This window comes from Zasmidium cellare, assembly GCF_010093935.1.
Source record: "Zasmidium cellare ATCC 36951 unplaced genomic scaffold M409scaffold_35, whole genome shotgun sequence".
Lineage (NCBI taxonomy): Eukaryota > Fungi > Ascomycota > Dothideomycetes > Mycosphaerellales > Mycosphaerellaceae > Zasmidium > Zasmidium cellare.
In genome coordinates this window covers 295,678-322,974 of record NW_022986979.1, presented here as the reverse complement: position 1 = coordinate 322,974, position 27,297 = coordinate 295,678, and the positions used below count along the sequence as shown (strand labels likewise).

Here is a 27,297-nt window from a genome sequence, read left to right as displayed (position 1 = left end):
ACCAGGCTCCTTCTGACTCTAGGTACTGACTCCCTTTCTCCCTTTCTGCTGTTCCCCTTCTCGGCAAGAGCATCTGGAGGCCGTCGCGTGACTCCGTCGCCCAGCGACTCCCACTCACAGAGCGCGCGGCGGAAAGGATGCCGTCCGAGTTCTGTTCAGACTCACCACCACAACCGCCTGCTTCTTTCAATGCAGCTCTACTCCCAGCAACTCTTTCTGACAACCCATCTTGCGTTTCCGCAGACCCCAAGACTGTGATGGCAGAGCAGAGTGGCCACAATGTGGTAAGCAACTCCCAGTCGACCGGCGGTTCGCCGCTGGTTGACATCGCTGCGACTACACCCACCACCGACGCCGCCCTCAGTGGCACCCAACCCCCCGCCAACGCCGAAACCACCTCCGCGCGACCCGAGTTCTCGAAGTCCGCCGCCGATCCGCCCACCGACGACAGCCTGGCTGGATCTGATGCGACCAAGAACGCCGCAGAACCAAGTGCTGGTGATGCTGCGATCGCGGCCGTAGACGATCACGCGCATCCCTCAGCCAACCATGTGGACGGAAAGTCAGGCGCAGGCTCTGATCTTGTTAACGGCATTCGTGATGACGCAAGTCAGGGAGATGTGAGAGACGACAGGAGCAACGCCGATGTGTCAGTGGATGTTAGCATCAACTCCGACACAGACAACAGCCGGGGAGATGCGTCTGAAAAGAAGGACGGACACCACCATACTCGCACCAACTCCGTGAAGAAGCCGACCACGTTCAGCAAGATCACTGCCACCAAGAATTTCATGAACAAGATTGCGCCAGCAGCGCCAGTGGCCCCCAAAGTTGGGGAGAAGCCAAGTCCTGTGGCAGCAGCAATCATGCAGCCGTCGTCGAGGCCTCGACTGGTCGCGAAGACTGGTGCTTCTCTGGCCAGCCTGCAGAGCAAGCGCACAGGAGAGGGGCCGACTGGTCCAGACGCGAGCAAGGTCTGGAATAAGAACCGTCCCGTTCAGCCACCGCCGCCCAAGCAGTTCACGGATGAAGAGTTGAAGCAACAGTACGGAATCCACTTGGCTACACGTTTGCAGACCGACGAGGGTGGAAAAGAGTCAAAGTGGGCAGATATTGATGATGATGAGGACGATTGGGCCCCAGAGACTGTGGTATGGATGGATGGAACAAAGTCAAGCATCACGCCACAAGATGCGGTACCTTCGAAGGACGCTCAACCGGAGCAGAAGCCAGAAGTTCCGCAACCAGCTAAGCCAGCTGAAGGTACTCGGCCTACTCTATCTCTCAAGAGCTCTCGACCGGAGCAGGCCATGAAGATCCTCAAGCCTGGTGTTGCCGCGATCCAAGCCAAGCAGAATGAGCAGTCGCCTGCTCTGGCTTCAGGTGACAAGCCGTCCTTGAAGGCTAAGAGCCCTGCGCCTGCTCCCGCGAAGTCGCCCTGGGCACCTGTACCAAAAGTCGATTCCGTATCGCCTATCAACCCGCCCATCCAGCAACAGCCGCCAGTGCGTGCTCCCCTGGCCACTCAAGATGCTCGCGCCTATGACCAATCTCAGCCACTGCCTGCACGAGAAATTGCGGCAGACACCTTTGATCGATCTTGGAGAGATGGAGAAGGTGGCACGCGTGAGCTGTTCAATTCTACAAACGGTCGCTATGAGCCTGCTCCTGAGGGCAGACGGAGCTCAATCAAGCCAGACTCTTCCTTCCGCAAGCCTGCGGTCTTGCAGCGCCCATCTGCCGCATCTCCCGCAGAACCATCAGCAGCTTTCCAATCACGGACGTCTTCGCAAATGGATGGCGGCTGGGGCCGTAGACGGGGCTCAAGTGTGAGCCAGGGCAGTATGCCACCTGGCAGACGCATGTCGATGAATCAACGTCCTGAGCTTTCAGGTACTCCAGAAGCGCCTCAGGACATGCGATCGCCTCGCAGCGCACGCGGTGAGCCCGTCAAGCCAACATTTCCCCAACAATCAGTCTGGGATCAGCAGATGCCACCACAACCAGAAGAGGGAGCGGAGATTGCTGCTGCTCCTCAAGCTGAGATCGTGGAGCCTGCTCCTCCGATGGAAGATGCTCTCAAGGTCCAGGAGCGTGTCATGCGCGAGAAGCGAGAGCTTGCAAAGAAAAGGCGCCAAGAAGAGGAAGAGAGAGCGGAGACGGAGAAGCAAGAGCGACTCAAGGCCAAGCTCGCCGCATTGGAAGGCGCTGGCAAGTCGAAGAAGGAGCGTGAGGCCGAAGCTGCAGCTGCCGCCGCCGCAGCTAAAGAAGCACGAGAGAAGGAGGCGAACGCTGCACCCGCGACAGATGCCAAACCCTCGCAACCTGAGCCTGCGCATCCAGCAGAGGCTTCAGCATCTACTGCAGCATCGCTGGAATCCCAGTCGCTGCCTCCGGCGCCTGGTCAGGCACCGCAAAAGCCAGCTCCGCTTGACGACAAGCTGCCCGCACCGTTCCCGCCAAAGCCACAGCCCGCAGGGTTGCCAGAGCGTCCCACTTCGAATGAGCAACAGAAGCAGACGTCTCGAGGGCCTGTGTCTCCAAGAGCTGCCGGTCGCGCTCCATACCAGCAGTCGTCGGCTCAGTACAAGACCCCAGCGTCGTCGTACTCGTCACCAGGAGACCGCAAGCCTCAACCTGCTTTTGGTCGTTCGCCAAACCTCGCCACCGATACGTTCTCACCATGGCCAGTGACTGGACCAAGCAGTAGCGTGTGGGGTACGTCAGGCATAGGAAACGGTACTTTCGACAGCAGCAGCGCGTTTGCGCCGCTTCCAATGTCTCAGCAGGCGTCTTCACTGCTGCCACCTCCGGGCATGCCCCGTGCATCTGGCTCCACTCGAATCTCTCCTCAAGGCTTCAATCAAGAATCACGGTCGCCAAGCTTGCAGCCACAGCAGGTGGCAGAGCAACAGCGTGCCTTCCCTCCACCAGGCATGGAGTCTCGTCCTGACCCATTTGCAGGCCAGGCCCGTCTGAATGGTGTACCACCTGCTCCTGGCATCGGCCGACAGGTCCCTCATCCGCCTGGTCCTATAGGCCCACCGTCAAGGACCCAGGCACAGTCTCAGCAACCTCAGCAGCCCGTGCAGCGTCCCGACCCCATCTCAGCGTGGAATAGCGCGACGCAGAGCCTTCCCGCACAGTACGCTGCGAACCAAGTTGCCGCCCAAGAGCGTAGGGCTAAAGAATTGAGTCAACCGTTGCCTCAGCCACAAGCCTCCGAGGCTCGGTTCAAAGAGACCTTTAAGAAGACGTCAGCAGATCAGGGCGCGCTTGGAGGTCCACGTCGCTACGAGTCGACCGAGTATACGGTCCATGACAAGCACGGCTCTCGTCCTGTAGCTTCTCACAGCCCAGCGCCACCATCAACGCAGACGCAACCATCGGCTCCCTTCCCGACCAACTCTCCAGCGCAGTGGAAGGCCTCAAACGAGAGTGCCGTGCGCATTCCAGATGGCTCGCAGAACCCAGCCCATGGCGGCTCGCATGCTCAACAGCCCCCGATTGGCACTCGAAGTGTGCAGCAGGCACCTGTGATGCCGTATCAGAGCACCGCAAACTTCACAACAGCGCCACTGCCTCCAGCTACTGAGTCCAAGGATCAGTCACCACCGCCTCCAGAGACCGAGAGTCATCCTGTTAACCAAGGAGGAGACTCGTCGCATCCTCACGTTAAGCTGCCCCGGCCGCAGGCAAAGGTTAAGCTTCCTCCTGCTTCTCCATCCTCTCAAGCCGCAGCACTGCAGCAGAACAGCTCTGTCCTCATGCCACAGCGTCCACCGTCGAACTGGGGCCCACCTGGTGCTGCCCGGCCGATCGTTATGAACGAGGCCTGGCAAGCACGGTTCAATGGCCTGTTCAACCGGACGGCGGTTCAGACGGAGACACCACCATCTCCTCCACGTACTCCACCCAAGGCACAAGGCCCTGCTCTAGCAGTTGCATCCTCTAGCAGAGCGCAGCTGGATGAGCAGTCGGGAGGTGCTACTGTCTCTCTACCGCCATACCGAGGAGTTGTAGCTGACCCGGGCAACCTCGCAGTCACCAAACCTTCGATCGACGAAATGTTCAATGAGGAACTCAGTTTCGGTTCTATGCCAAAGGTGCGCGTTCCTCGCGGTGTGCACTACGACACGAGCACATATTCGTCCACGGCGAAGAATCTGCTTCAATTTCCCAACTCCAGGATGCAGAGGCCGGTCGATACTATGACGCAGAGCGATCTCGGCTTTTGGAAACACCCAGAAGGCATCTTCGTGACAGTGCCTGGAACTCGATTGAACAACAAGCTGTGCATGACTCCCGGCGCCCCTGAGAGGCAGCCCCGTCACGACCAAGACAGGAAGCCATTCATCAGATTCAACAAGAGAGAGAAGGGCGACAAGGGTGGGTATGCGCAAGGCAACCATGCGACGTCTGAATGGCCAACGAATGACGGCTCAAAGAAGAGCGGTTACCAGAAGCCATATCGTCAGCCGTCCAACAACGGTGCTTCTGCTGAAGTGAAGGAAGGTCAATCGGCGAGCAACAGTGAGCGTCGAAAGCCGACTTGGGGCAAATCGCCTCGTGGTGGACGCCATACTTCGGGTGCTCCTCCTTCAGCACCAGTCAAGTCCGGCTGATCATCTACTATCGAGCGGAAACATGTGGGCGAAGGCAGGCATTGCAAAGCAGCAGCGAGTCGCTGGACGATGAGGAGAAATAATTGTGAGAAGATATTTGACATTCACTGACATTGAGTCGGCCATGCTGCTTTTGCCATGGCAGACTACACCGACAACACACCCAAACACACACAAAAGGGAGCGAAGGCGCTCTCCGATGTTACAGACAATGTTGCAGTCGTTGCTTTCAGCAGGGGAGGGACGGGAGCATTGAATGGGATGTTTTCACTGTACGTTTATTAGTGCTTTAAGATGAGTCAAAGTCGACAACAATTGAGTCTTTTCCCACACTCATTATTACATTGCTGTCTCATGTGATTGTCATGTCAAGGTACATTTGATTCCGTACCGATCATGTGTATGTCGTCGGATTATGCTCGTGGTCCGTGTGGCTACCACCACCAGGTGAGGCATTTTTCGTCTCCCCTAAAAGCCTCTGCTATGTAATACAGCACCATTCGCCAACACGCCCTCTCCATCATCTCCTCTCGAAACTCGGTCGACTCTTTCTTATCCCCTTCTTCTGTTCCTTTCTCTCTCTTACTGTCGTTGTTGTGGTCGATCTGCATCGCCGGGTATCATCTCATTCTTCATCGCACACGGTGTCTTGGCCGCGAAGATGCTCACGAGCACTTTTCCGACGCTCTGCACTGCTGAACGTCCTCCCTTTGCTGGCGAGGTCGTTTTCGGGTCCTGAACATTGTCGTCGCTTGCCGGGAGCCTGGCGGGATGTCGAAGACACCTGAGTAGGCCCGCCGTCGCCGAGGCCCATCTTTCGACCCGGAACAACCTCGATACTACGACACGATGGACATCGATCTGATATACCGTCTCACAGATACACAATACCACGGACTTGGCTGTATTCGAGGCAAAGACTGCGAGGGCGTTTCACCAGAGGAGGGAGATCCCACGTTGCGGACGCGGGAGCTCAGGTCAGACAAGGCGGAGAGGTGGTACCTGACGGGTTGCTGGAAAGAACCGCCGGCCAATCTGCTTTGCAGACACTCGGGCGTGAGACGAAGCACGTCGACAATGGAATCCCGAATCGACACACGAGGAAACGAGGGAGAAGACCTCGACGGCGCCGAGACCCGCTGGCCTGAGCTAAACGGTGATAGGAAAGTCCAGGCGAGTGAATCTGGACTTCGGGTTTCGAAGGGCTGTGACTGCAATCAGCAACAAACATCATGGCCAGCTGCTTGGAATGTCGTCTACCACATCAAGAGGGACAGTCGTCTTGGATCACCACCGCGAGGGCAAACAGCAGTGGCTGTCATCCCGTGGGAAACACGCACCAGAACACCAAGGCCACCCACTCTTCGCCCGCCTGCTCTCCCCTCCACAAGAAGCATCACGAGCAGCGCTATCTGCGGGCCGGAATGCGTAAGAGGTGCTGCCATTAGCGTGGGGTCTCACTCCGATAGGACGAGACGTTACGTCCTCACCTGCGTATATCAAGGTCAGTGTCGTTTCACTCCAGCTGCTTCCCTTTCTCCTCTCCTCTTGACAACAGAGAACAACAGCCGAACTTTTCGCTATCTCTACGACTACTACTTCATACACATTTACTGCGGTCCTTCGGTGACGTCCGCTAGATAGGGTGCCCCAAGTACAAGCTTGTCCTACACGCAAGCCATCTATCTACCAAGTCTACCATTCATCTCCCACAGATCTTCCTCCCCAACCAAGTGCTCGAACGTGTCGAAGAACAACCAGATCAGATTTTGATACAGATCGATTTCACTCTTGCCAGTGCCAGTGCCACAGTCACAGCCCAACCTTGAAGGCCGGATCGATCAAACTCATCTTACCACCACCACCGCAGCTCTGGACGATACCCTCGACACCCGCATGACGAACCACGCAGACCATCGAAAGTTGATGTCGGATTTCGTAGACATCTCCAAAAAGTCAGGCCGCACCTTCATCCCGCTGAGTAGTAGAAGTAATTCGAAACACAATTCGAATTTAAATCAACCTTGATTGGAATCAACCCACCCAACATGGCGTCAATCACTATCAACAATAACAACATCATTCCATCCCTCGACGCGGAACGAGCAGCCCTCGACAGCGTCGCCGCCGACCTAGGCGTGAACGACCGCTCTGCCGCCGCCGCCAAAGTCATCAACGAGGGCCATGGTCTGACTACTACACCCAGCGGGAACAACAGCGTGCGCGTCCTGACTTTGAGCGAGTACAAGCAAGCCGGTTCGACGCTCGCGGAAGCCTTCAGAAAGGACCACACGAGTCTGTACTTTACGCACACGCCGGATCGCAGCGACTGGTCTGAGCAGCAGAAGTGGGAATTGCACGTCAAGATGATGGAGTATATCACTTATGCGCATCTGCTCAAGGGGTTGGTGGTTTGTGCCGGGCCGAATTATGATTCGGTGGCGTTGTGGTGAGTCTTGACATAACTCCTAACAGATGGGGGAGAGGTGTGTGGTTGCATAGCGATATTGACGTGTGTTTCTAGGATGCCCCCCGGCCAAAACATGGACGACTTCCTCACCATCCTCCGCTCCGGCATGTGGCGTCTCAGCTACCAACTCTCGCGCGAGGGAAAGAAACGCTTCTTCGATGAATTCCTCCCTCTGCTCAACGACACCAAAGGTACTTCCCCATCCCCCTCCCTCATCCCCAAACCCACCACCAACTAACCCCCCTCCCCCTCACAGCCCACGTCCTCGGCCCCCGCGACACCACCTCCTGGTACCTCGTCTACATCGGCACGAAACCCAGCTCCCAAGGCCAAGGCCACGCGAAAGCCGCCATCGAATACGTGACAAAAATGGCCGACGACAACGGCCAGGCGTGTTACTTGGAGAGCAGCCACGCGTCGAATCGGGCCATGTACGAGCGCCGCGGGTTTGAGTTGAGGAAGGAGGTCTTTTTGCAGAGGGAGTTGAAGGAGAATGTGCAGTTGGATATTATGGTGAGGGAGCCGGTTAGGAGGGATGGGGATAGTGGGGTGGAGGTTTTGTAGAGGTTTTGTGAAGGGATGGGGTGGGGAGGGGAGGGGAGGGGAGGGTGGAGGAGGGGATGGGGCAGGGGATGAAACAGATTGTCCATGAATGAGGGTTTTGGGCTTCGGTTCGGGGAGGCGTTGGTATGGTTTGGTTTTGAGTTCCGTCGGTCTTTTCTGTACCCTTTTGAGAGAGTTATTAACGATATACTGAACTCACCGCTCAATTCAACATGAGTGTTACAGCCAAATTACACATCTGCAAACTTCTTTCTTATAAAAACGTTGCCATTCATCTCATCTAATCAATATCACATCAAATCCAACTCATCCTTTCCAAGCCAACCTCCCCACCCCTTCCCATCCCCTTCCCCTCAAAATCAATTCTTCCTCTTACAATGTATATATAAAATCCGGCCTCTTATCCCCCGCCACCCAAATCTCATCCTCCGTCATCCCCTCATGCATCCCATCCCGCCTCCCACTCCTCCTCTTCCGATTCTCCAGCGCCAGCATCGTATACATAAACACGGTCCCGCCCAACAAACACACAATCAGATACGCCAACACGGTCCCATGGCCCGTCCAGTACCGCGGCCTCTCCTCCGAGAGGTAGATATTACTCGACACCACGCCGTTGAGATTGCCCCACCCGACGACGATGCCGATGATGACGCCGCGCTTGTAGACGCCCTCGATGTTGTTGGACGCCCAGGAGAGGGTGTTGGGGATGGTCGGGTAGATTCCCGCCGCGCCGAGGAAGGTGCCGGCGTATTGGATCTGGGGGTCCTGGGACGCGAGCAGCATGATGAAGCCCACGATGGCGAGCAGGACCACACCCATGTTGCAGAGCCCGCGCTGGCGCGTGCGGTCCGCGAGCCAGCCGATGAAGATGGTCATGCAGGCCGCGACGGCGTAGGGCGGGACGGAGAGGAGCTGTGCTCTCGTGCCGGAGTAGCCCATGCCGTTGAGGATGGTGGGGAGGAATAAGGAGAAGGCATACAGCGGGCAGAGGTTGCCCATGTAGATGAGGGCGTAGCCCCAGCACTTCCAGTCCTTGAGGGCGGCGATGACGTGGCGCTTGTCGTATTCTTCGCCCGTGCTGGACTGGTTGTCGGCGGCGAGGCGGCGGCGGACGCGCAGGCGTTCGTCGGGCGTGAGGAAGCGTGCGGTGTCGGGCCAGTCGAAGACCATCCACCAGCAGAAGCCGCCGACGAACATGGTGGCGAGGCCTTCGATTATGAAGATCCTGGAGGATGGGTTAGTGATGTTCGTAGTCTTTGTTGTCTGATTCCATACCATGCCCATCCGGCTTTTCCACCGACTCCTCGCATCTCCGCGATGGCTGCAGCTAATAACCCGCCAAAAGAACCTGCCAAAGCGGCAGCCGAGAAGAACGTCGCAGCACGAACGCCCAGCTCGGATCGTTTGTACCAGCAAGACAGGTAGTAGTTGACACCAGGGAAGAGGCCAGCCTCGGCCAATCCCAAGAACCATCGAGCGGCGAGCAGACCTGCGTAGTTTGTGACAAGGCCCATGAGCGTCATGATCAGACCCCAGATGAGGATGATTCCGGTGAAGAAGACTCGTGGGGACAGACGCTTGAGGAGGACGTTGGTGATGGGTTCCGCCAAGGCGTATGAGATGAAGAAGATGGTCAGGGTGTTGTTGTAGTCATGACGACCTGTCATCCCAATATCCTCTTCCATGCCCGCTAGACGTGCGTTGCCTGTACTGAAGTTAGCATAGATGTAGCGAGATTGCGCAAGATACAGGTAAGAAGCCCACCGATATTTGTACGATCCTACGACTGGTCAGCAGGTGCTAATTCAAGTCTTATGTATATACTGTGCTATACGTACCAAAAACGATAGAAGGTACAGCAGGCAAAGCCATGGGATCAGCCAGGCATCGACCTTGCGCATGAGCTTCTTGTCCTATCATTTCCAATCATCAGCATTGCAATCCTCAAGACTTGTCAATCCGTACCAACTTACCAATGCCTTCCTCTCTTCATCTGACAGCCCAGCATCGGGATCAGGAAGCTCGTCCAGAGGAGTCTTTCCAGGAACGTCTTTCAAACTCTCATCCGAGCTGATGACCTCTTTCTCCAGGGCACTTCCATCCTTGACCTCGTCTGCCATGTTGGGCTAAGAGAGGATAGACTTCTGCTGAGGAAGGGGGAAAAGCAGACAAGAAAAGTCAAACACAAACAAAGAGACAAGGCCCAGAAAAAACCACTCACATGCTCAGCCCGACCCGTGCCTCTTTATACCTACCCGCCCACGCGCCAGCTCGCTCCTCCAGCACCCATCTAGGTCAAGACTCCAGCCATAGTCCGAACCTGAGTCCGTCGTCGCCTCGCGTGCGTGCGGCGTGGACAAAACCCGCCCAGGCCCGTAGATAAGAGCTCGCTCATAGAACCGTCCCCTCTCCAGCGACCGTCCATCTCTACTCCGCAGAATTCCCCATGGGCCACCAAGACCTTGACAGGGATCCTCCACATGGCACCACATGCGCACGGCAGGGATCGTAAAGGCTGGGTCTTTGTCCGGTTGGCGGTGCCAAGGCCTGCCAATGCGGCGATATGACCAGCTTCGGCGGCGGAGAGGCCTTTGTGCTGTTTGGCGCCGAGCACAGCATTCAGCTCGGACGGATGGCGAGCGTATGTGGTTGTTAAGGGAGAGGATGGTATTTTGCCTGATTTTCTTTCGCATGAAGGGAAGAAAGGTGAAGTCGAAGTTCACGGACGCCGAGCGCCGAGAGTCTTGGGCTTGGATGGGGCGGTCGTTCCAAAACTACGGCAATTTGATCTGGCAGATTCGACGTGGTTTTCCAGTTTCTTTCGTGCCGCGTGGTTGGGAGTTGATGTATTGATGGGCCAGGATGAACAATTCGGTGTTTGCTAAATTGAATCACTCGAGAGTCGAGGGCTTGTTGCCAGGCCGGCCATGTTGGACTTCGACGTTCTCTTAAAGGCCCATCTCTTCGAAAGCCTGATTTTTGCTGCAGTCTTATCAGTAGCACCTTCATCCCTGATCGTGGCTGATATAGGTTGAGGACCGTCCACGTCTTGGAGGAGGCGACGAGAGAAGCGAGCTGGAATACGGAGCATTTATCATCGGCGGAGCTATATTGATTGCGTATGCAAGTAACGTTAGGCGAGCTGTTTTGTCGCATGTTATAGGTATGCGATTAATGATATCCGATGTCTGTTGTGTGTCTACGAGAAAGGTGACCTCGCTGCTCACGGCCTCGCAAAATCTGATGTGGAAAGCTCGGATCACCCACGTCCTCACCGAAGGATTCGCCGCTCGACCGCACCTCTCCTTTTTTCTCACCACATTCCATTGCACATCCTCGACATCCCTACGCACAGGAAGACGGCTGCTCCGATTGCTCGTGAAAATCAAATCTCCACAAAGACGTTGGGCACAACCATGAGCATGCAGACTGCCAACTCTTTTAACGGCTATGGGCGACCACTTCCTAGCAGACCAGAAACATCCAGATCCGACGTATGATGGCCACCTCAATACACCCCACTAATCTGCCATCCAACCTTCATCACCCTCGCAGCGACAAAGCATCCCAGCCCGCACACATAGCACAGCCCGGTGAAAAGAGCGACTCCCCAATACGACCCGCCACACGCCGACACCAGAGCACCAGCGATAGGCAGGCCGATCAACGTCCCGATCGATACGACCGTGTATGTTGTCGCCACATAACGGCCATACTCCTTAATCGGACACAGCATGCTCACACAAACCGGTGTGAGTGAGATGTTGCTGCCCGAAGCGAATCCCATGAGGACCGCGTACACGATCGTCAAGCCTAGGATCGTGGGACGGGATGTGTCCGAAGCTTCGCTTGCAAGAACAGTCGCCGGCAGCCAGAGACCTAGCGAGGATGCGGCACAGAGGAATACGGCGCAAATCTGGGTGTTGAAGCGGCCGAGCTTGTCGGCGATCCAGCCTGGTGCCCAGCGTCCGAGGAATGAGCCTGCGTTGAAAATGGCGAGGAGTTGATAGGCGAACGTTGGGGAGATGGCTCCGTTTGTCTGTAAGGAGTATGAGGTAATGTACGTGATGGGGATGAACAGCCCAAGCTCGAGAAAGAATGCCCCAGCCGTGACGAGTGCATAGGCCGGATCCTTGAACACGCGCACATGAGGGAGAGTACTGCCTCCTGGTCGTGGGGGCAGTCGTGATCGAATGAGCAATATGGCGAGGAAGAGAAGAAGGATATAGATGAACCCTTGAACCCTCGTCGCCCACGCCCAGCCAATCTTAGGAATCAAGGACTGTAACATGAGCGGGAAAATCACGCCTCCCAACGCACCGCCGCCGGTGGCGAGTCCAGTTGCATTGCCTCGTCTTTGATTGAAGAAGTGGCCCACAGCAGACACAGCTGGTGTGAAGATGAAAGCCGTCCCGATCCCTCCCAGGACCCCAAAGACCAACATGAAATGCCAGTACTGAAAGCAAATCCCCAGAAGCATGATACAAAGGAACGTACAGATCGATCCAAAAATCACCAGCCACAGTGGGCCGTGTTGATCGAAGATTGGTCCGACCTGCACGCCTGCTCCGAACGCAAGGAAGATGTACACGCTGAATATCCAGCCGATGGAGGACTCGGAGTAGGCGGAGAGTTGGTGCGTGGCGATGTAGGCTTGGTAGGTGCCGACGGTGTTCATGAGGCCGAAGGCTGCCATCATGCCGCTGAAACCGCCGAAGACGACGAGCCATGCTTGGAGGCCTCCTTCAGGGTATGTGTTTTCCTCTTCATCGTTTGTGACAGGCTCGATCTTCGATGTCGTCTCTTCTCCGTCACTGGTCTCCTTCTCAAGATCTTTTGCGGACGAAGGCTGTCGTGACGACAGTTGGTCATCTTTTTCAAAGCCATCACTGGACTCGTGTCCATTCCAAGTACGAGACGTCGACATGCTGCTATGGTCTGCAGGGGAGCACGTCGACTCTTGCAGGCGATCCGAAAGAAAGGCACTTTATTATATCCAAAAAGGCCATCGCAGATCCCCACGCCATCTCCCCAAGTAACCCACATCCAAATGACGAAACCATCCAAGCAAGAACCATCACTCACATTCATCAAGCGTGATTCGACCGAGTTGGCTCCACCAAGACTTAAACTCGGAGCGACTGGAGATCGTCCTGTCTATTAGGCTTGTACCATTTCCCGATCGGGACTTTGCAGCTGTCGACGATGATGCGAAGCCCAAACCTTTCTTTGCAAAGACGATTTGTGTTCGAAACCGATGAAATGGATACTTTCTTCTTGGACCAAGTAACTCTGGTACGGGATTGGTCGGACCCGGGAAGATCTTGCGGGAAGGTTGGTGGTCGTTGAATAAATATCACGATTGCTATCGATGGTGTTTGTAGTGAAAGTTTCTGCGTTGTCTGTGGTTGTATACGAAAGGGTGAATACTTGTCGAAAACGAGAATCGTAGCCATGTCCCTACCTCAGGAAAACGGAACGAAAGCCAACAGCCCCGTCGTATGCGTTTTGTAAGTCCTCGCACCCCATCAAAAGATCAATAAGCACCTCCAAACTAAGACCACCTCCCTTCGCAACAAAAGCTGCGGCTCAGCACCCGGCACCTCTCCAGCACACATCTCTCAAGCCCGCGCGCTCGCCCAAACCTTCCACCAGCACGGCATCAAACTCGTCTTCGGCGGCGGCACCTCTGGCGTCATGGGTGCCCTAGCCGCCGAACTCGTCCGCCTATCGGGCCCCAGCGCCGTGCACGGCGTGATTCCCACTGCGTTGATTAGATTCGAGCGGAATTACGACGACGTGACTGAGAAGGAGGAGAAGGAAAAGGCCGACGAGATGACCTTTGGCAAAACGACCCGCGTGCCGGATATGCACACGCGGAAACAGACGATGGTGCGCGAAGTCCTGGAGGGAGGACCCGGGAGTGGATTCGTGGCGTTGAGCGGTGGTTATGGGACTTTGGAGGAGTTGATGGAGGTACAGCTTTCCCTCCCACCTTGTGACCTACTCTTGATAATGATCACTCACGTCGTCCATGCAGATAACAACATGGAACCAACTCGGCATCCACGACAAACCCATCGTCATTTTCAACGTAGAAGGCTACTGGGAAGGCCTGCTGCACTGGATCCAAACAGCGACGGAAGCAGGCTTCGTGCGCAAGGGCAATGCGGAGATTTTGGTCGAGGCGCATTCGGCAGAAGATGTTGTGGAGCGATTGCGGGATTATGAGACGGCGGGTGGGCGGTTGGAGTTGGATTGGGAGAAGTAGTAGGATGGTATTGGGTTGCTGGAGCATCTTCTGCGAGACTTCGACACCTTGTGCCACAGCTCCCTTCGCTTCAGCCTGATTTTGTATCAGCGGGAAAGCAAAGGAGACCAGTCCTCGTTGCGGATGTAATCTTCAAGGCTCGTGGGTGACAGTTCCATCTGGACCTACAGAGTTTTGCAAGAGTCAGCTAGCCCCTGATCCACGACAAGAAAGTAGACAAGAACTCACAGTCGCAGAAAACGTGACGGAAGGATCGCCGCCATGATAGCCAAAGTCACCCAAGTAGCCGTACATTTCTCCAATCTCTTCTGCAAATCCCCTGTTCCTGTCCAATCTGGAATGTTCGGCAACACTCGTCCTGATCAACTTCGCAGAAACTCCGGTGATCTTACTCCACAGAGCTACGTATTCTTCCCAAGTGATCCTGTCACTAAAGGCGAGCAAATTGGTTTTGACGGGCAGATTCATCAGAGCGAGGACGTATTTCCCAGCGTCTTGGGGAACAGCGAACGGAATCGGACAATCTCCATCGCCGGGGATTCTAAGCATTTTGGACTCATCTGACGCCTTTGCATGTTCGATTAGCTTCAGCAGAGGCAGGACAGCAATAACCCACCTTCTCCCACGGCACAAAGATTGGACCATGCATCCAATTGTCGACAAAAAGCCCCATCTGAAGAATCGACATCTTCGCCGCAAGGCGTGGATGCACCTCCTGGATATAGTCCACCACCCGCGCTTTGGAGCCAAAATGCCAGACCTTTCGATATGTGCCTCCACTGTGCTTCGAAGCGGCGGACAGGGACGACCAGATGAACAGCTCCAGTGTCTCTACCCGGGATACGGCGTCGACGATATCTCTGCCATGCTGGAGCTCCACCTCGTATGCTCGTTGCTGCATCTGAGGCTGCATCGCCATTTGCGAGGGATACGCAGTGTTGGCGAAGACAATACTGGCTCCTTGCACCGCTGCCTGGAGCGCATCGGCATCTGCGATGTCGGCTTGGACCATTTCCACGCCTTTGTCTTCCCAGAACTTGCTCTGTGGCCCGTCGCGGTTGCGGGTCACTCCCCTCAACTTGACACCCGGTCGTCCGAGGAAAGCCTTGAGGACGGAGGAGCCCTAGATAATCACGTTTTTAGGCATGGATAAATAAGGGATGATCGCTTTCGCTTTGCAGTTGTGTACCTGCGTGCCAGTGGCTCCAATGACAACGAGCAATTTTGCCATGCTGGAGAAAAGAATTAGTTGGAAATTCTTAGAATGGTGCACCGACGACGAAAATGTCAGAATTATCGTCGTCAGAAGGCGCATACTCAGCCTCCCTTACTAAACTGGAGGCAACTTTACGTAGATACCGCTCTTACTTCCTGTTTGAGTATATCGAAGTCAGCATAACTACGTATGCGACTGATCACTCATGTAGAAATGCTGTGCAGTCGTCAGATATGTGCTTACACTGCTGTTTTGTCTCTATTCTCGAGCAGCATGCACAGGTACAGCGACCAAGCGCTCTTACTTCCTGATTCGGAATAGTGCATCCTGTCGAGTGAATGAAAGTGAGCAGGGGAAAAATACCTCGCTTGCAAGGGCTACGCATGCGTCTCAGAAACGTACACGACAAATTGATCTTGATCTCTTCAGCATGTATGTTATAGCTGGGGACGTCAATTCAGCAAACACATCAAAGCCCCCGGATTTTCGCGTGGCTGACAGTCTATTCTCATCGATCAGAATCGTGAGGCTAAATCGGCATTGCAGCAAGAGAGCCCGTAACAGCGACCATAGCATGTCACCCTCTCAATTGCGCAGCTGCCATGGTCGTGCCGATCACTATCACCAACATACCTTCTTCCATCGACGCCGGCATTCATCGCAACGTTCACTGGAACCAGGTGCATGACCACCAACCATTTCGTAGCTCTTGTGGATTCAGGGGCTCTCTTGTCGATTTTCTTGAGGGTGAGGATGAAATACTGCAAGATGTTTCTGAATAAGTATCAAAGCTCGAGCTACTTCGTTAAGTACACGCTAGTCCCACCAAGGCAGGAAGAGCGCCTGTAGGTGGTACAGCGTCTCCTGCAACCCCATGTTAGCATACAGAGGGTCTCTATGGAGACTGCAGAAATTTCAGCTTCTAGAAGAACACAAACGCATTACCAATCGATGGATGTAGTAAGCACGCACAAAATCTCTTTGGCGACGATGTAAGCAGGATCATGGCTCTTAGTCCTCCATTTGTCGAAGACTTTCCAGAAGACGTGAGTATGCAGACGGGCCTCAAAACCGAAGGACTCCGGTGTCTTTCGAGACACTCAGCCCCTTACGAGCCTCACGATGTCCGTACCTTGCTGAAACCGTGAAGGTAGAGCACTTCGGCAAGCCATACACTCATATCTCGGATCTTTAATGAGCTACATCATCTCTCGCCACCATCCTCCAACATGTTCATGATACCGAGCAAAGCTGCATTGCTGACATAGATTCCAATCCTCCCTTGTACGACATCACCTTCATCGACACACGGAAGCGCCCGAATCGCTCGTCAGGTCGGGGCCATCCTCACTGCCAGGCACGGGCGGCATGTCTGAATTCGTCGGGTCAGGACCATCTTGACTTCCAGGGGGAAGCACCCAGTTGATTGGGTCTGAAGCGTTGCTTGCATCACCACTTCGTTCATCCTCCGGGGCCTGGAATGCTGGCTCTGTAATGGCGTATTGCTCGTCGAACTCCGAAGCTCGGTGTTGCTCCTCCTCCTCGGTGACAGCATCTTCCACCTCTGGGGCTGCGTATTCATCCTCAACTTCTGGAGAATGACGTTGCTGCTCTTCTTCGTCATTGCGGTCGTCCTGGTCGACCATAGGACCGCATTCTGCTTGTTGATTTGACTCCGGCTGGGTGTTCACCTGCGGTCGGGCGAACAGGCCACTCATTCTCTGAGACACTCTGCTGAGCAACGTTCTCGGCTCTGGCTGTTGTCCAATGTGATCGCCGTCTTCATGAGACCGGTCCGGATGCTGCCCCGAAGCAGGAGCGCCAGCGTGTTCATGATCTGTCACATCATCCTGCTCTGGAAGCTGTTCTTGATCGCCGACATCCTCACGGACACGGTCTGGCTGCTGCCCTGAAGCAGGAGCACCAGCATGTTGGTGATCCGTCACCTCATACTCTCGTTGTTGGTCGTTGTTATTGACGTCCTCTAGCTGATCATCTGGTTGCTGTCCCGAATCATTTTCGCCAGCAGGATGATGACCTGTCATCGAGTCGTGCTGTGGTTGACGGTCATGGTCGCCGCCATCTTCTTGATCATCACCTGGCTGTTGATCTTGAAGGTCGACATCCTCTTCATCATCTTCCAACTGCTGGAAATGAACGGAGTTTTCATCCAGCGGCTGCTGAATGCTCGCGCCTTCGTCTTGCTTGTGGGCGCCGGGAGTCGGATGACTCAATTCTGGCTGCTGTTCTGCAGGTGCTTCTTCTTCCTCTTCGTCGGTGGGTTCTGATAGACTCTCGCCAGACTTTTGGCTGCTGATCTCGATTGGCTGCTTTGGTCCAGTCATGATAAACCCAAGTGCCTCCCCAATGTTGTCTTCCGACGAGATATTTGGCTGACGTGGTGGCGGTTGAGATGCTCTAAGAGCCATGGCGACAAGATCCTCAACATCATCGGAGTCTGGAACAGCAGGCATGTCTTTGGCATGCATTCCAGTCTTCATGTTGACACGAGGGCTGCTGATGATGTTCGGATGGAGCGATCGCAGCTTCTTGCGCGGTCGCTGTACTTCGCGCCGCTCCTGTTCCTCTTCCTCCTCGCGTGCCGCATCATATGCGCTGAGGAGGTCAATCTGCCCATCGTCTTCGGGCGTTGGCAAGAGATGCTCGCGCTTCTTTGGCGACGCCGAACTGAAGATGTGCACCTGCGGATGGGTAACGATCTGCATCTGTGCTTGCGCTCTGTGCTTGTAGCCAGGAAGTCCGTAGTCCTGCGGGTGAAACTTCTTGCTGTAGTTGATAGGCTTGCGAGCTTCGCTGCGGGCTGAGTGGCGGATTGCACGAGGGTCAGGCGTTCGTGGTGTTGCGATCATGCGATACTGCTCTTCATCGGCGTCCCCATCGTCCTCAGACTCTTCGTCATCAGAGGTATCGCCACCGTCACTGGGGCCAGAGGACACCCCACTGCTCTCCGCCTCGTCATCGTCGTCCAGGGCGAAAGACACAGACTTGGAACGATGTCTGATGGTCGCCGCTCTGTTCGGTCGCGTCACGACGTCCATTGGATGATGCTTCATGTCGTAAATCGGAGCATCAGTCTTGCCCTGTCGAAGAGAGCGTCGGCCAGTCGCAGGGCGCTTGTCGGTGGTAGATTCATCTTCGCTCTCACGCTCAATGCTCTCTTCTGTGGCATCGGCGACGACATTGTCGAGGTTCAAGCCACTGAGCATTCGGGGACCGCTCTTTCCTCGGGGCATCTTCTTCTCGTGGGGTTATCTCAAATGGGTGTTGTTGGTTTCGTGAAGGTCATTTCGAAAGTCAAAGGTCAGTTGCGAAGTCGAGGAGATGAAGTCGGAATTGACTTTCAGGCGGTAAGCCCATCATGAGGAAGGCACGCGGTGACGACGCGAAGAGACGTGATGTTCCGCTCAAAGTAGAATCCCCATTACTTCCAAGCCATCCAAGCAGCTTGCAGTGCAATCAGCAGCGTGGTAGCTTGTGAAAAGTCGGAGAGATGGCACTTTTAGTGCGGACGTTCCACTTTGACCGGAACGAGGACGGTAGATAAAAAGAGAGTTAAATACCAACGAGCGTAGGTCGTTTCCCATGCCGTGTCGCCCCATTCCATCCCATATCCCATATCAACTCCAGTCCCTTCTTCCTTCCATGCCGCTCAGTCGCTTCCGATCCCAGACTCCTCGCTACCCATCCATGACAAAAGTGAAAAAGTCATTCAGACTAGACCCCATAAAAACACAAATCAACCGCTCGAACGCACATTCCCTTCCCGCTAAACAAAAGTAAAAGATCAACATCAACATGACATGACATGCCAATAACATGACAGGAACTTTTTTTTTAAAAAAAAAGTGTTAGTGAGCGGTGAGCCTTGAGCTTCGCATGTGACCAAGCTTTCCACCGAGGCCTGCAAACTGGATGTGGCCGATGTCGAATTCGGCGTCCTCATCGTCCTCATCGTCGTCGTCAACCTCAAGGTGGTCGACCTCTAGCTTCCCTTCGCCAGGATATGTGACGTTGGAGACGGCGTTGCGGATCGTCTCACTCAGCTGAGACCGCCGCTTCTCTTCGGCTTCTTCTTCTTCAGCTCGACGTCGTTCTTCGCTGCGCCTTCGTCGCTCAGCAGCCTTGTCTGCTTTCTTCTGGAGGATAGGAATCTCTGCCTCGGCCATCTTCAACGCTTCACTGAAGTGTTCCTTGGCGTTGGTGACTTCCAACGTGCAGTCTCCGTCTCGCAAGACTTGATGAGCCGCACGCTCGCACAGGTTCTGGCCCTTCTCCAAACGACTGTCGACCCGATCAAAGACTTCAGTGCCGTCATCGCGTCCAAATCCGCGAGGTGGCCGGTAGTCGTCCTTTGCCATGTCGTCTCCACTGCTGCCGCTAGCCTCGCTGCCACTTGATCCGCTGCGGGACAGACAATCCACTTTGGCACTCATCTTTCCCTTCCTGATAGAATTCCGTGTCGATCCGACTGTGCGTACCAGCTTTTCGAATTGCTTTTGTGTTTCCCCATCGTAGTATACCACCGCTGCCGCCCGCGCCCTCAACTTCGACGGCCCCGATTCATTACCAGAACATACAGACGCCGTCTTCCGCTTTCGTTGAGAAAGACGAAGTGCATCCGAGTTGGTGAGGTGTTTCATCTGAGGCCGTGCCAACAATCCATTTTCCTGTACTTTCTCCTGACTCTCCACCGACCGTCGAGACTTGAGCGAAGACGACTTCGACTTGGCCTTCTTCACCGACGGGACGACAACATCCTCCTCCGGCCGATTGGCAAACAAAATTTCTTCCTGACGCTCAGCCGCCGACTTCAAAATACTCTCCAGGTCGGCAATCCATCCAGGGACATTCTCGAGCAAACAAGTAAAACAAGCCAGCGCTTCGTCTGCCATGCTGCGGCACAGCAATAATGTGGAGCGGTCAAGATTCGTGATGGGAAGCGGTGGAAAGGGTGAAATAGACGTCGATCATGCAGCCGAAAGAGTGTAGGCTGCGAGTTGCGAGTATAATTGTCCCGAAAGCGTCCGGTCGCACCACGTGGGCGGGCCTGCTTGCAACCAGGTGGTGTGTATAGAGGGATGTGGTCGTTCTGCTGCGGAATGGTCACTCTCGCACCGCAAGATCGAACGGCGGAGGCAGCGGTACGAGTGGTGGTGGGAGTGTGGTGTGGGAAGAGAGAGGTGAAGTGTGCTGTCCGTCGGTAGTCAGAGCGAGGTGTGAGGTGTGAGTTGAGGGAAAGGCGCCAGCGCACGCCTCGTTCCGCCGACGGCCAATGCAGGAAGATCGGCGCAGCTCCACTCGCGGTGCCGCCAAGAAGTCGTCTCTGCGGGCCAGGATGTGCGGCGTTGTCCAATCCCACGTGAAAGCGCAATCGGCACTGAGTCAAGAGGCTTTGGTGAAGGCGACTTGTTTGTCAGAAGGTTTCCGGATGCTGTTAAGGTTGAGGTTCTCGCCGCTCTCCCCGAGGCCCGTCCCAAACTGTGGCAGAGCGAGAGCCGACTCCTTACGTGCCTCTTCGTCCGCTCCCTGTCACGCCTTGTCAAAGAGTCCCGTCAGTGAGGCTCAATGTGCCACAGACAAAGGCCGACATCCAGCACCGCGGCCTCCGGGAGACGAATCATCACTCACCTCGTAAGTCCTCTCGTATCTCATACTGGCAGAAAGAAACACTCGTCGTTGCAGCATCATCCAAGATGCCAGCCATGGAGGCCTGGAAGCACCGCTGCACCAAATTGCGCAATCAAGTTCGTTAGGCTAGGGCTATTCCGCGCTGCTGCCAAAACCCGCAGGCAAAAGCTTCCTCAGTCACATCACAGAAGAGACACTTTTTCTCCACACCCAACCACCACATGATCCGCTTGGTAGATTAGAGGGAGAGACACGGAACCACCCAAACTCTCCCAACTCTACTGCGACGACAGCACATACTTACATATACACTACCATACTGCATGTCATCCGCTAGATGCACCTCGTGGTTGTTACAGCCAAAAGCGACGAAACCTGCCAACGTGACAACCCCCTCCTCTTCCTCCCACGGATGCCAACGCAGCAGCGTGGAGTACGCACAAGCTAGGGGTGTGGGCGTGCGCATGTGAGAACCCGCTCAGGATCGAAGGTGCATCTCAGCTGTTCGTACGGCCGTCGATTGTTGGCTGTGGTGGAGGCAGACACGGCACATACCCCTAGCAACATCGGCGACGGCTTTGCCGTGGCATGTTAGAGGCATTAGGGTCGCTGCAGCTCGGATCAATGCAACGCGCTCCCATCATCACGATCAATGATGAGTTGGATTTGTTGCTTTCAGCTGTCTGGCCAGTTCTCTCTGAACAACCACGTCTCCCTCCATTATTCTTCTCATCCCATTCTCACCTCTCGCTCCCCCAAGAAATACCACACCACCCAAACCCTCATTCCCCTCCCATCACCATCACCAACACCAAATCCTCCCACTCCAGCACCGCAACGGCCAAGCCATCCCACCCGGCGCCTAAAACCCACCACTCACAATCATCGGAACTCCTCTCCCGCGCGCCTGTCTCTGAACGCCATCCCGAAGATCCATCTCAAATACGGCAAACTCCTCCACTTCGCTTTCTTTCTTTCTCGTCGGCGTCGATGGCCCAGACTTCCGTGTTGCACAAGGCACGGGCGGTTCATGTGAGTCTTTTTTGCCTTCTGGAAATGTTCTTTATCGAGATTGAAGATCGTAGAGGCAGGAGAGAGATGATTGACATACGGCTTGCCGAGAGGGGGTTTGCCGTGTTTCGGTACGAAGAACATGAGGTGCAGGTGCATTTTGGAGATCGACAGACACGTTTCTTGTTCATCACACGCGAGCGAGAGCAATCCATCCAGTCGTCAGATGTATCGAAGTCACTTCCATCACTTCCGTCACTTCTCTGTGAAGAACACTGGTAGACCCAAAAACCACATCACCACCAAAGACCTTCCCATCCCATCCGATTCGAAAAGAACACACATGCACAAGCGGCCCACTCGCTCCATTTGTTACTCGACCCGATCTGCGACTCACGGCGCTGGGAATCTGGTGTAACACACTCGCCTCACCCCCAGCAGCCAAACAAATCTCCAGCCAGACACTGCCCCCGCTCTCGTTTCTGCATCTGTGTCGCCAACAAACGTCGCACAAGAAGACATCGCCAAGGGTGTGTTCCAGCGTTGACGTTCTCGTCGGTACAGGGTAAGGAAGCCTTTCCCGTACGGGCAATCGCATGTTGCCCGTATTGAGTGTATATCGGTTCTGGGTCTGTCATGTTGGCTCTCTTCACGGCCATGTCTCCTCGTGAGACCAGTTCTGGGTCTTCTCATCAAATTTGTACACCTGTCGACGAGCCTTCTTTGGGTCGGATAAATCGACGGACTCGACTTCTTCCGGCTTGATGACGACGACGCGGAAGTTCTTCCTCGCGACGGGGTCGTCGAGGTCTTCCACCTTCTCGCCGAGTTTAAGATTCTTGTCGTCGTATGGCTGATCCACTGGCTGCCCTGGAGGCGGAGCCGCAAACGTCCCTAGCAATCAATCATCAGTTCACTGCTCCTCACCACCCCATCACCACGACGACATACCTCTCATCCCAGGACTCATATTCCCAAAATGCCCCGTAATCTCCCTCTTCCAACTCCACCCCTCCTTCCCCTCCTCCTTCACAACCCTCATCCTCCGTCCCAATTCACTCTTGACAGTCCTCACCCCACTACTCTCCGTCTCATCCTCCACATCCGGCCCAACAATAAACGCCTCCCCTTTAACCCTCCACTGCACCATCACATCCTTCACCCACCACACCGCCTCGCAAGGCCCTCCCCCTCCACTGCCCTGTATCAACCCCTCGCGATCCGCCTTCCCCGAACTCGAACTGAACAGCTCAAACACCTTCTGCATCCGCACGTCCGTCGTGAACGTGGGCATATCGCTCTCGTAGACTCTTTCATTCTTCGGTGCGGTGTTGTGTTTGTTCTCTGGCAGTTCCGCCCAGAAGGCGCGGAAGATGCAGTAGCGGGCTCGCGGGAAGTAGGGGACGGGGCTGGATGAGGGGGCCGGGTGGAGGGAGGTGAAGACGAATTCGGGGGAATCCATCTTGGAGAGGTGGGATTGAAAGGTCGACTTCCAGGGCGCTTCGGCGGGCGCTTGGGATGGAATAGTTGAAGCCATAGTGCGCTGGATGGTGCGCGTGAGGTGGGCGAGGCGAGTGGACGCTATGGTTGCTGTTGTGGAGTTTGCTTTAGTGTTGCGATTCTGTCGATGCTGAGGTTGTCGAGCAGGAGGTGTACTTGTCATGAAAGTCTTTCTTTCGATGTAGTGGTCATTGTGAGCTCACTGAATATTGCTGGAGTCTTGGTATCATTGAATGGGAGCTATGGCCCTAGGCGATGACAACATTGATTTTAGTTGGTGGGGCAGGTCGATCGATGGAAAACTAGCCGTCGATCCGATCGTTCACATGAAAATAGAAGAAAGAAAAGGTTTGCGTTTAAAGTGCAAGTGCAGACTTCAGCTCTCAGTACAGGGAATCGACGCTTTTCCAAACCATCTCATGCTCGTGTCTGCCTCGCCAGGCCGACTTCAAACCAGGGCATCCTCAACATCGCAGATCAAGCAAAAAGCACGCAAAGCAATCCGAGCATCTTCTTCTCTTCGTATCGTCCACACCAGATGCACAGCCGTACGGCGCCCAGAGAAGTGTGTTCGCAATCCGCAACCTCCATTTGGACTTCCATCTCGAGAAGCTAACAAACGTCTTCTCAGACGGCGTCCTTCTTTCGCGAATGAGGCCCCTTCTTCTTTGGACTGAAAAGCTTGCCCTTAGCCTTGCCCATCTTCTGTCCCTTGCTCTCGCTCTTCTGATCAAACAGCACCTCATGCTTCAGTCCGGTGATGTTGTAGATCTTCTCCGCGAGACGCGGGTACGGAGTGTACCCGGTCTGCTCCAACATGGCATACATGTTCTTGATCCACACCTCGCTCGCAACTCCCTTCTTCTTGAGGTCATCCAGCTCCGTGCCGAAGATGTTCTTCTCCACCTCGGCTTCGTTTGACGCATACTCCAGCGCTTTCTGATGGTAACCAAGGTCCATCGCAAGAGACGAGGCAAGGCGGTAGGCTCGAGTCAGCTCCAAGGCCAAGAGTCCTTGCTGGAGGAGTATCGTGATGACACCTTCAGCTTGAGCGAGGGCCTCGGGGCCAGAGCTTGGAATCAGGAAGTGAGGCTCATCCAGTGGCTCACCCTTCTTGAACTCTTCGATGCCCCAGATCAGGGCTCCCAATGCTTCGTGTCTGTTGTCAGAGGTGGTGCTGGGGTCGGAGCAGGCCTCGCACTGGCACGTGAAGCCATATCTGGCCCGGAGGTATTCCCATCGCATCGTATGAGACCAGAAGTGGCATTCTTGACCGATGTAGTTCATGACCAGCTCTTCTCCCTGACGGATGTCGCGCACCGCATGCACAGTGAGCTTGTTCATGGTTGGGTTGTAGCTGTGATGCACGTTCGGAACGCAAGAGTGATTGAGACGGGCAGCGTTTGGGAAGAGGCCAAGTGCGCCTTTGGACATCTCGAAGTTGTTGACGGCAAAGGTGCCCATAACTCTGACATGTTCAGCGATGAGTTCTTCCTCATCGTCCGACTCAATAGCTTCGTCCGTCGGGTCAAGCAGAAACATGCGACTCGCCTGCTCGAGATGCAACTGGTTATTCTCCCAGAAGTAGAGTGCATCGAACTGGCGCTTCTCGTCATTGCCAAGTCTGCAGTAAGGGCCCCAGACTAGATACAGCTGGTTGGTGGGGATCTTCAAGAGAGGGGAGTCGCAGATGATACGTGCGCCGAGGGGTATGTCCCGAGCTGCGAACACGCCAACGCCTCCACGTGCTGAGGATCGGATGTTGAAGAGCTGATGTGGCGGGAATGGTTTGTGGGAGGATGAGAAGGATTCGAAGGCGGCCGATTGTTGTGGCTGTGGCGATGGCGTGAACTCGGCGGCAGTCGCTTTCAAAGGCGAAGATGTAGACTTAGTGGGGCTGCCACTCTCTGTGTCTGGCGTGTTCATGCCGGGAGAGCTTGATTCCTCGGTGACGGCGGTGCTGTCTGGCTCATTGTAGGCGGAGACGGCTTTGAAGTTCGAGGTGGATGAAGCACCAGCAGCGGCCGCATCATCTCGAGCAATGGAATCGGTGGGTGAAGTGTTTGGAGAAGAGGTGATCGGCGCCGTGTTGACTGTAGCGTCGGTGGGCTGATGATCGAGTTCGCGGTCCTTCTGCTCCTGGACATCCATCTTGCCAAACTCGGAGACCATGGATGGAATGTCCATCTTGAAGTTGCGATCGGATGAAGTTGAGTGACAAGTGTGTTGCGGTGCAGTTGGAGGATTTTGTTGTTGCGGCTTAAGATTCTGGAAGTGCGTGGGAGGTGGGTAGGTGCAGTGTTTGTGCCAAGCCATGCGCGCGGTTTGGGAGGCAGCCGCGGCGGCCTTAGTCACTCGTTTGTCGCCAGGTATTCACGTCCAGCATGTCTCTCCTCTCAAAGTACATCTAAGTCGATGCGCTGTTGTCATTTTGAACATGCTATATTGCCCAGCCACTTGCCTTCTTCTTGGTTCGCACCTTCTCCGTCGCAACGTCAGGATCTTGCGGCAGGTCCAGCGGCTCGAGGCCGAACGCTGCAGGGTCGAATGGCTTATGCCCGGTTCGATCGTCGGTCGAGAGATCGTGCAGTTCGTCGACTAGTGAATCGCCCTCTTGTAACTCCTGCCCCAATTCCTCCTCGTCTTCTCCTGCGGCGTCGTCATCATCATCGTCTTCTTCCTCCTCGGCCTCCCCACCCGCAACCTGTCCTTCGTTTGATTGAGCGTTCGCCTCAGTCTGGTCTCCTCCAGTCGCTTCGATGAACCTCTCCAGGTCCTTGCCCATCTTCTTCGAGAACCCACTTGCTTCCACCTCAACGTCGAGTCTCCGCTCTAAGTCGGCGCCCTTGAGAGCGTCGGCAAAGAGTGGACCAGGTTCATCTGATACATACTTGAAGCGCCGCTCAAAGTAGCGCTTGATGCATGCCACATCGCGGTCGAAATAATATTGCGCATTAGCATGGTTGGTGCTGACGGTTTGCGGGAAGTCAATGAGGACTGGTTTCAGCGTGACCTTGTCTCCCGCCGTCTCTTCCTGTCATACAATCAATACGTCGACACTTTAGATATTTTAGGTAGACGGACCTTGATAAGAATGTTGAACTCGTTGAAATCCCCGTGGATGAGACCTCGATGTGCCAATTGAACAATCATATCCATAAGCTCTGCATACAGCTTGCCGGGATCTGGGATGCTGTCGATCATGCGAAGCGGGAACGAGTCGATGAACTCCATGACAACGGTGTGTCGACTCCAGGCCAGAGGCTCGGGGACTGAAAATCCCTCCCGGTACAGCACTCGCATGAAAGCATGCTCCTTCTGAGCCGCCAACCTCGACAAGTACATCCATGATCCAGTGCTGCGCTTGCGGAGGTAGTCTCGGTTGGCTTTGACTGTCCTGAAGGAGATTCGTCCCAATCGATGGAGCTTCAGAACCTGTTGCCTTCCGTCGGGAGAAGCGGTGATGTAGATGTCTGATTCTTTGCCGACTCCGATTTGGTTGCCCAAGCTGAAGACCACGTTTGACTTGCGATGTGCGTTCAGTGCGAGATAGTCGAGACCGCCATAAGTAAGACGGTATCCATCATCTGAGAACTGGAGGTTAGGATATAATACCACAGTGAAGAGCGGGATAAGTCAAACGTACATCTCGCGTTCTTCACTTTGGCGATCAGGCCGACTTTGGCCAAGCTGGAGATGCATTTGTGGACTGCACTTCCGCCTCGAAGACCAGCAATCTGCTGTATCAATGGTGTTGGTACGACTTCATGGTTCTTGCTTCCTTGTTCAACCTAGACGAGACTTTAGCACTCGTCAGCCACAGCATTTATCTTCACTACAAAGACCACATACTGCCGTCAGAACTCTCCAGTCGTCGCCAGTGAGATATCGTATGGCTCGAGTGTCGAGCTTCATGATGAAGAAATCACTAGCTTGTTCGAAAGTGAAGTGAGTCGAAAAGAAGACGTTACTTGTTTCTAGTACATTG

At 54.9% G+C, this 27,297-nt stretch overlaps 12 protein-coding genes across 12 annotated transcripts; 3 read left to right on the top strand and 9 right to left on the bottom strand.

Annotated features, from left to right (window-relative positions):
- Nucleotides 1–137: 137 nt before the first annotated feature.
- On the top strand, nt 138–4,625 carry M409DRAFT_27163 (uncharacterized protein; the record flags this gene model as incomplete). The annotated part of the gene is made up of 1 exon (XM_033808449.1): nt 138–4,625. One exon carries the CDS (start codon nt 138–140, stop codon nt 4,623–4,625), a length of 4,488 nt encoding a protein of 1,495 aa, XP_033663430.1.
- A 434-nt stretch (nt 4,626–5,059) lies between these two features.
- Nucleotides 5,060–6,070, bottom strand: M409DRAFT_58286 (uncharacterized protein; the record flags this gene model as incomplete). The annotated part of the gene is made up of 4 exons (XM_033813871.1): nt 5,060–5,230; nt 5,269–5,486; nt 5,524–5,830; nt 5,966–6,070. The coding sequence occupies 4 exons, from the start codon at nt 6,068–6,070 to the stop codon at nt 5,060–5,062; spliced, it is 801 nt and encodes a 266-aa protein (XP_033663429.1).
- A 603-nt stretch (nt 6,071–6,673) lies between these two features.
- M409DRAFT_69112 (uncharacterized protein) lies at nt 6,674–7,659 on the top strand (the record flags this gene model as incomplete). The annotated part of the gene is made up of 3 exons (XM_033818135.1): nt 6,674–7,074; nt 7,150–7,286; nt 7,352–7,659. The coding sequence occupies 3 exons, from the start codon at nt 6,674–6,676 to the stop codon at nt 7,657–7,659; spliced, it is 846 nt and encodes a 281-aa protein (XP_033663428.1).
- Nucleotides 7,660–8,031: 372 nt separating this feature from the next.
- M409DRAFT_58284 (uncharacterized protein) lies at nt 8,032–9,782 on the bottom strand (the record flags this gene model as incomplete). The annotated part of the gene is made up of 5 exons (XM_033813870.1): nt 8,032–8,887; nt 8,938–9,367; nt 9,427–9,442; nt 9,501–9,575; nt 9,636–9,782. 5 exons carry the CDS (start codon nt 9,780–9,782, stop codon nt 8,032–8,034), a joined length of 1,524 nt encoding a protein of 507 aa, XP_033663427.1.
- Nucleotides 9,783–11,170: 1,388 nt separating this feature from the next.
- M409DRAFT_58283 (uncharacterized protein) lies at nt 11,171–12,589 on the bottom strand (the record flags this gene model as incomplete). The annotated part of the gene is made up of 1 exon (XM_033813869.1): nt 11,171–12,589. One exon carries the CDS (start codon nt 12,587–12,589, stop codon nt 11,171–11,173), a length of 1,419 nt encoding a protein of 472 aa, XP_033663426.1.
- A 527-nt stretch (nt 12,590–13,116) lies between these two features.
- Nucleotides 13,117–13,933, top strand: M409DRAFT_69134 (uncharacterized protein; the record flags this gene model as incomplete). The annotated part of the gene is made up of 3 exons (XM_033818149.1): nt 13,117–13,172; nt 13,245–13,638; nt 13,703–13,933. 3 exons carry the CDS (start codon nt 13,117–13,119, stop codon nt 13,931–13,933), a joined length of 681 nt encoding a protein of 226 aa, XP_033663425.1.
- An 86-nt stretch (nt 13,934–14,019) lies between these two features.
- Nucleotides 14,020–15,164, bottom strand: M409DRAFT_27158 (uncharacterized protein; the record flags this gene model as incomplete). The annotated part of the gene is made up of 4 exons (XM_033808448.1): nt 14,020–14,097; nt 14,162–14,500; nt 14,550–15,056; nt 15,123–15,164. The coding sequence occupies 4 exons, from the start codon at nt 15,162–15,164 to the stop codon at nt 14,020–14,022; spliced, it is 966 nt and encodes a 321-aa protein (XP_033663424.1).
- Nucleotides 15,165–16,447: 1,283 nt separating this feature from the next.
- Nucleotides 16,448–18,403, bottom strand: M409DRAFT_58281 (uncharacterized protein; the record flags this gene model as incomplete). The annotated part of the gene is made up of 1 exon (XM_033813868.1): nt 16,448–18,403. One exon carries the CDS (start codon nt 18,401–18,403, stop codon nt 16,448–16,450), a length of 1,956 nt encoding a protein of 651 aa, XP_033663423.1.
- A 481-nt stretch (nt 18,404–18,884) lies between these two features.
- Nucleotides 18,885–20,062, bottom strand: M409DRAFT_69107 (uncharacterized protein; the record flags this gene model as incomplete). Its single annotated transcript, XM_033818134.1, has 2 exons — nt 18,885–18,936; nt 19,080–20,062. 2 exons carry the CDS (start codon nt 20,060–20,062, stop codon nt 18,885–18,887), a joined length of 1,035 nt encoding a protein of 344 aa, XP_033663422.1.
- Nucleotides 20,063–22,458: 2,396 nt separating this feature from the next.
- On the bottom strand, nt 22,459–23,346 carry M409DRAFT_69106 (uncharacterized protein; the record flags this gene model as incomplete). The annotated part of the gene is made up of 2 exons (XM_033818133.1): nt 22,459–22,703; nt 22,761–23,346. 2 exons carry the CDS (start codon nt 23,344–23,346, stop codon nt 22,459–22,461), a joined length of 831 nt encoding a protein of 276 aa, XP_033663421.1.
- Nucleotides 23,347–23,936: 590 nt separating this feature from the next.
- Nucleotides 23,937–25,235, bottom strand: M409DRAFT_69105 (uncharacterized protein; the record flags this gene model as incomplete). The annotated part of the gene is made up of 2 exons (XM_033818132.1): nt 23,937–23,982; nt 24,112–25,235. The coding sequence occupies 2 exons, from the start codon at nt 25,233–25,235 to the stop codon at nt 23,937–23,939; spliced, it is 1,170 nt and encodes a 389-aa protein (XP_033663420.1).
- A 514-nt stretch (nt 25,236–25,749) lies between these two features.
- Nucleotides 25,750–27,224, bottom strand: M409DRAFT_27153 (uncharacterized protein; the record flags this gene model as incomplete). Its single annotated transcript, XM_033808447.1, has 4 exons — nt 25,750–26,343; nt 26,394–26,896; nt 26,956–27,100; nt 27,162–27,224. The coding sequence occupies 4 exons, from the start codon at nt 27,222–27,224 to the stop codon at nt 25,750–25,752; spliced, it is 1,305 nt and encodes a 434-aa protein (XP_033663419.1).
- Nucleotides 27,225–27,297: the final 73 nt, after the last annotated feature.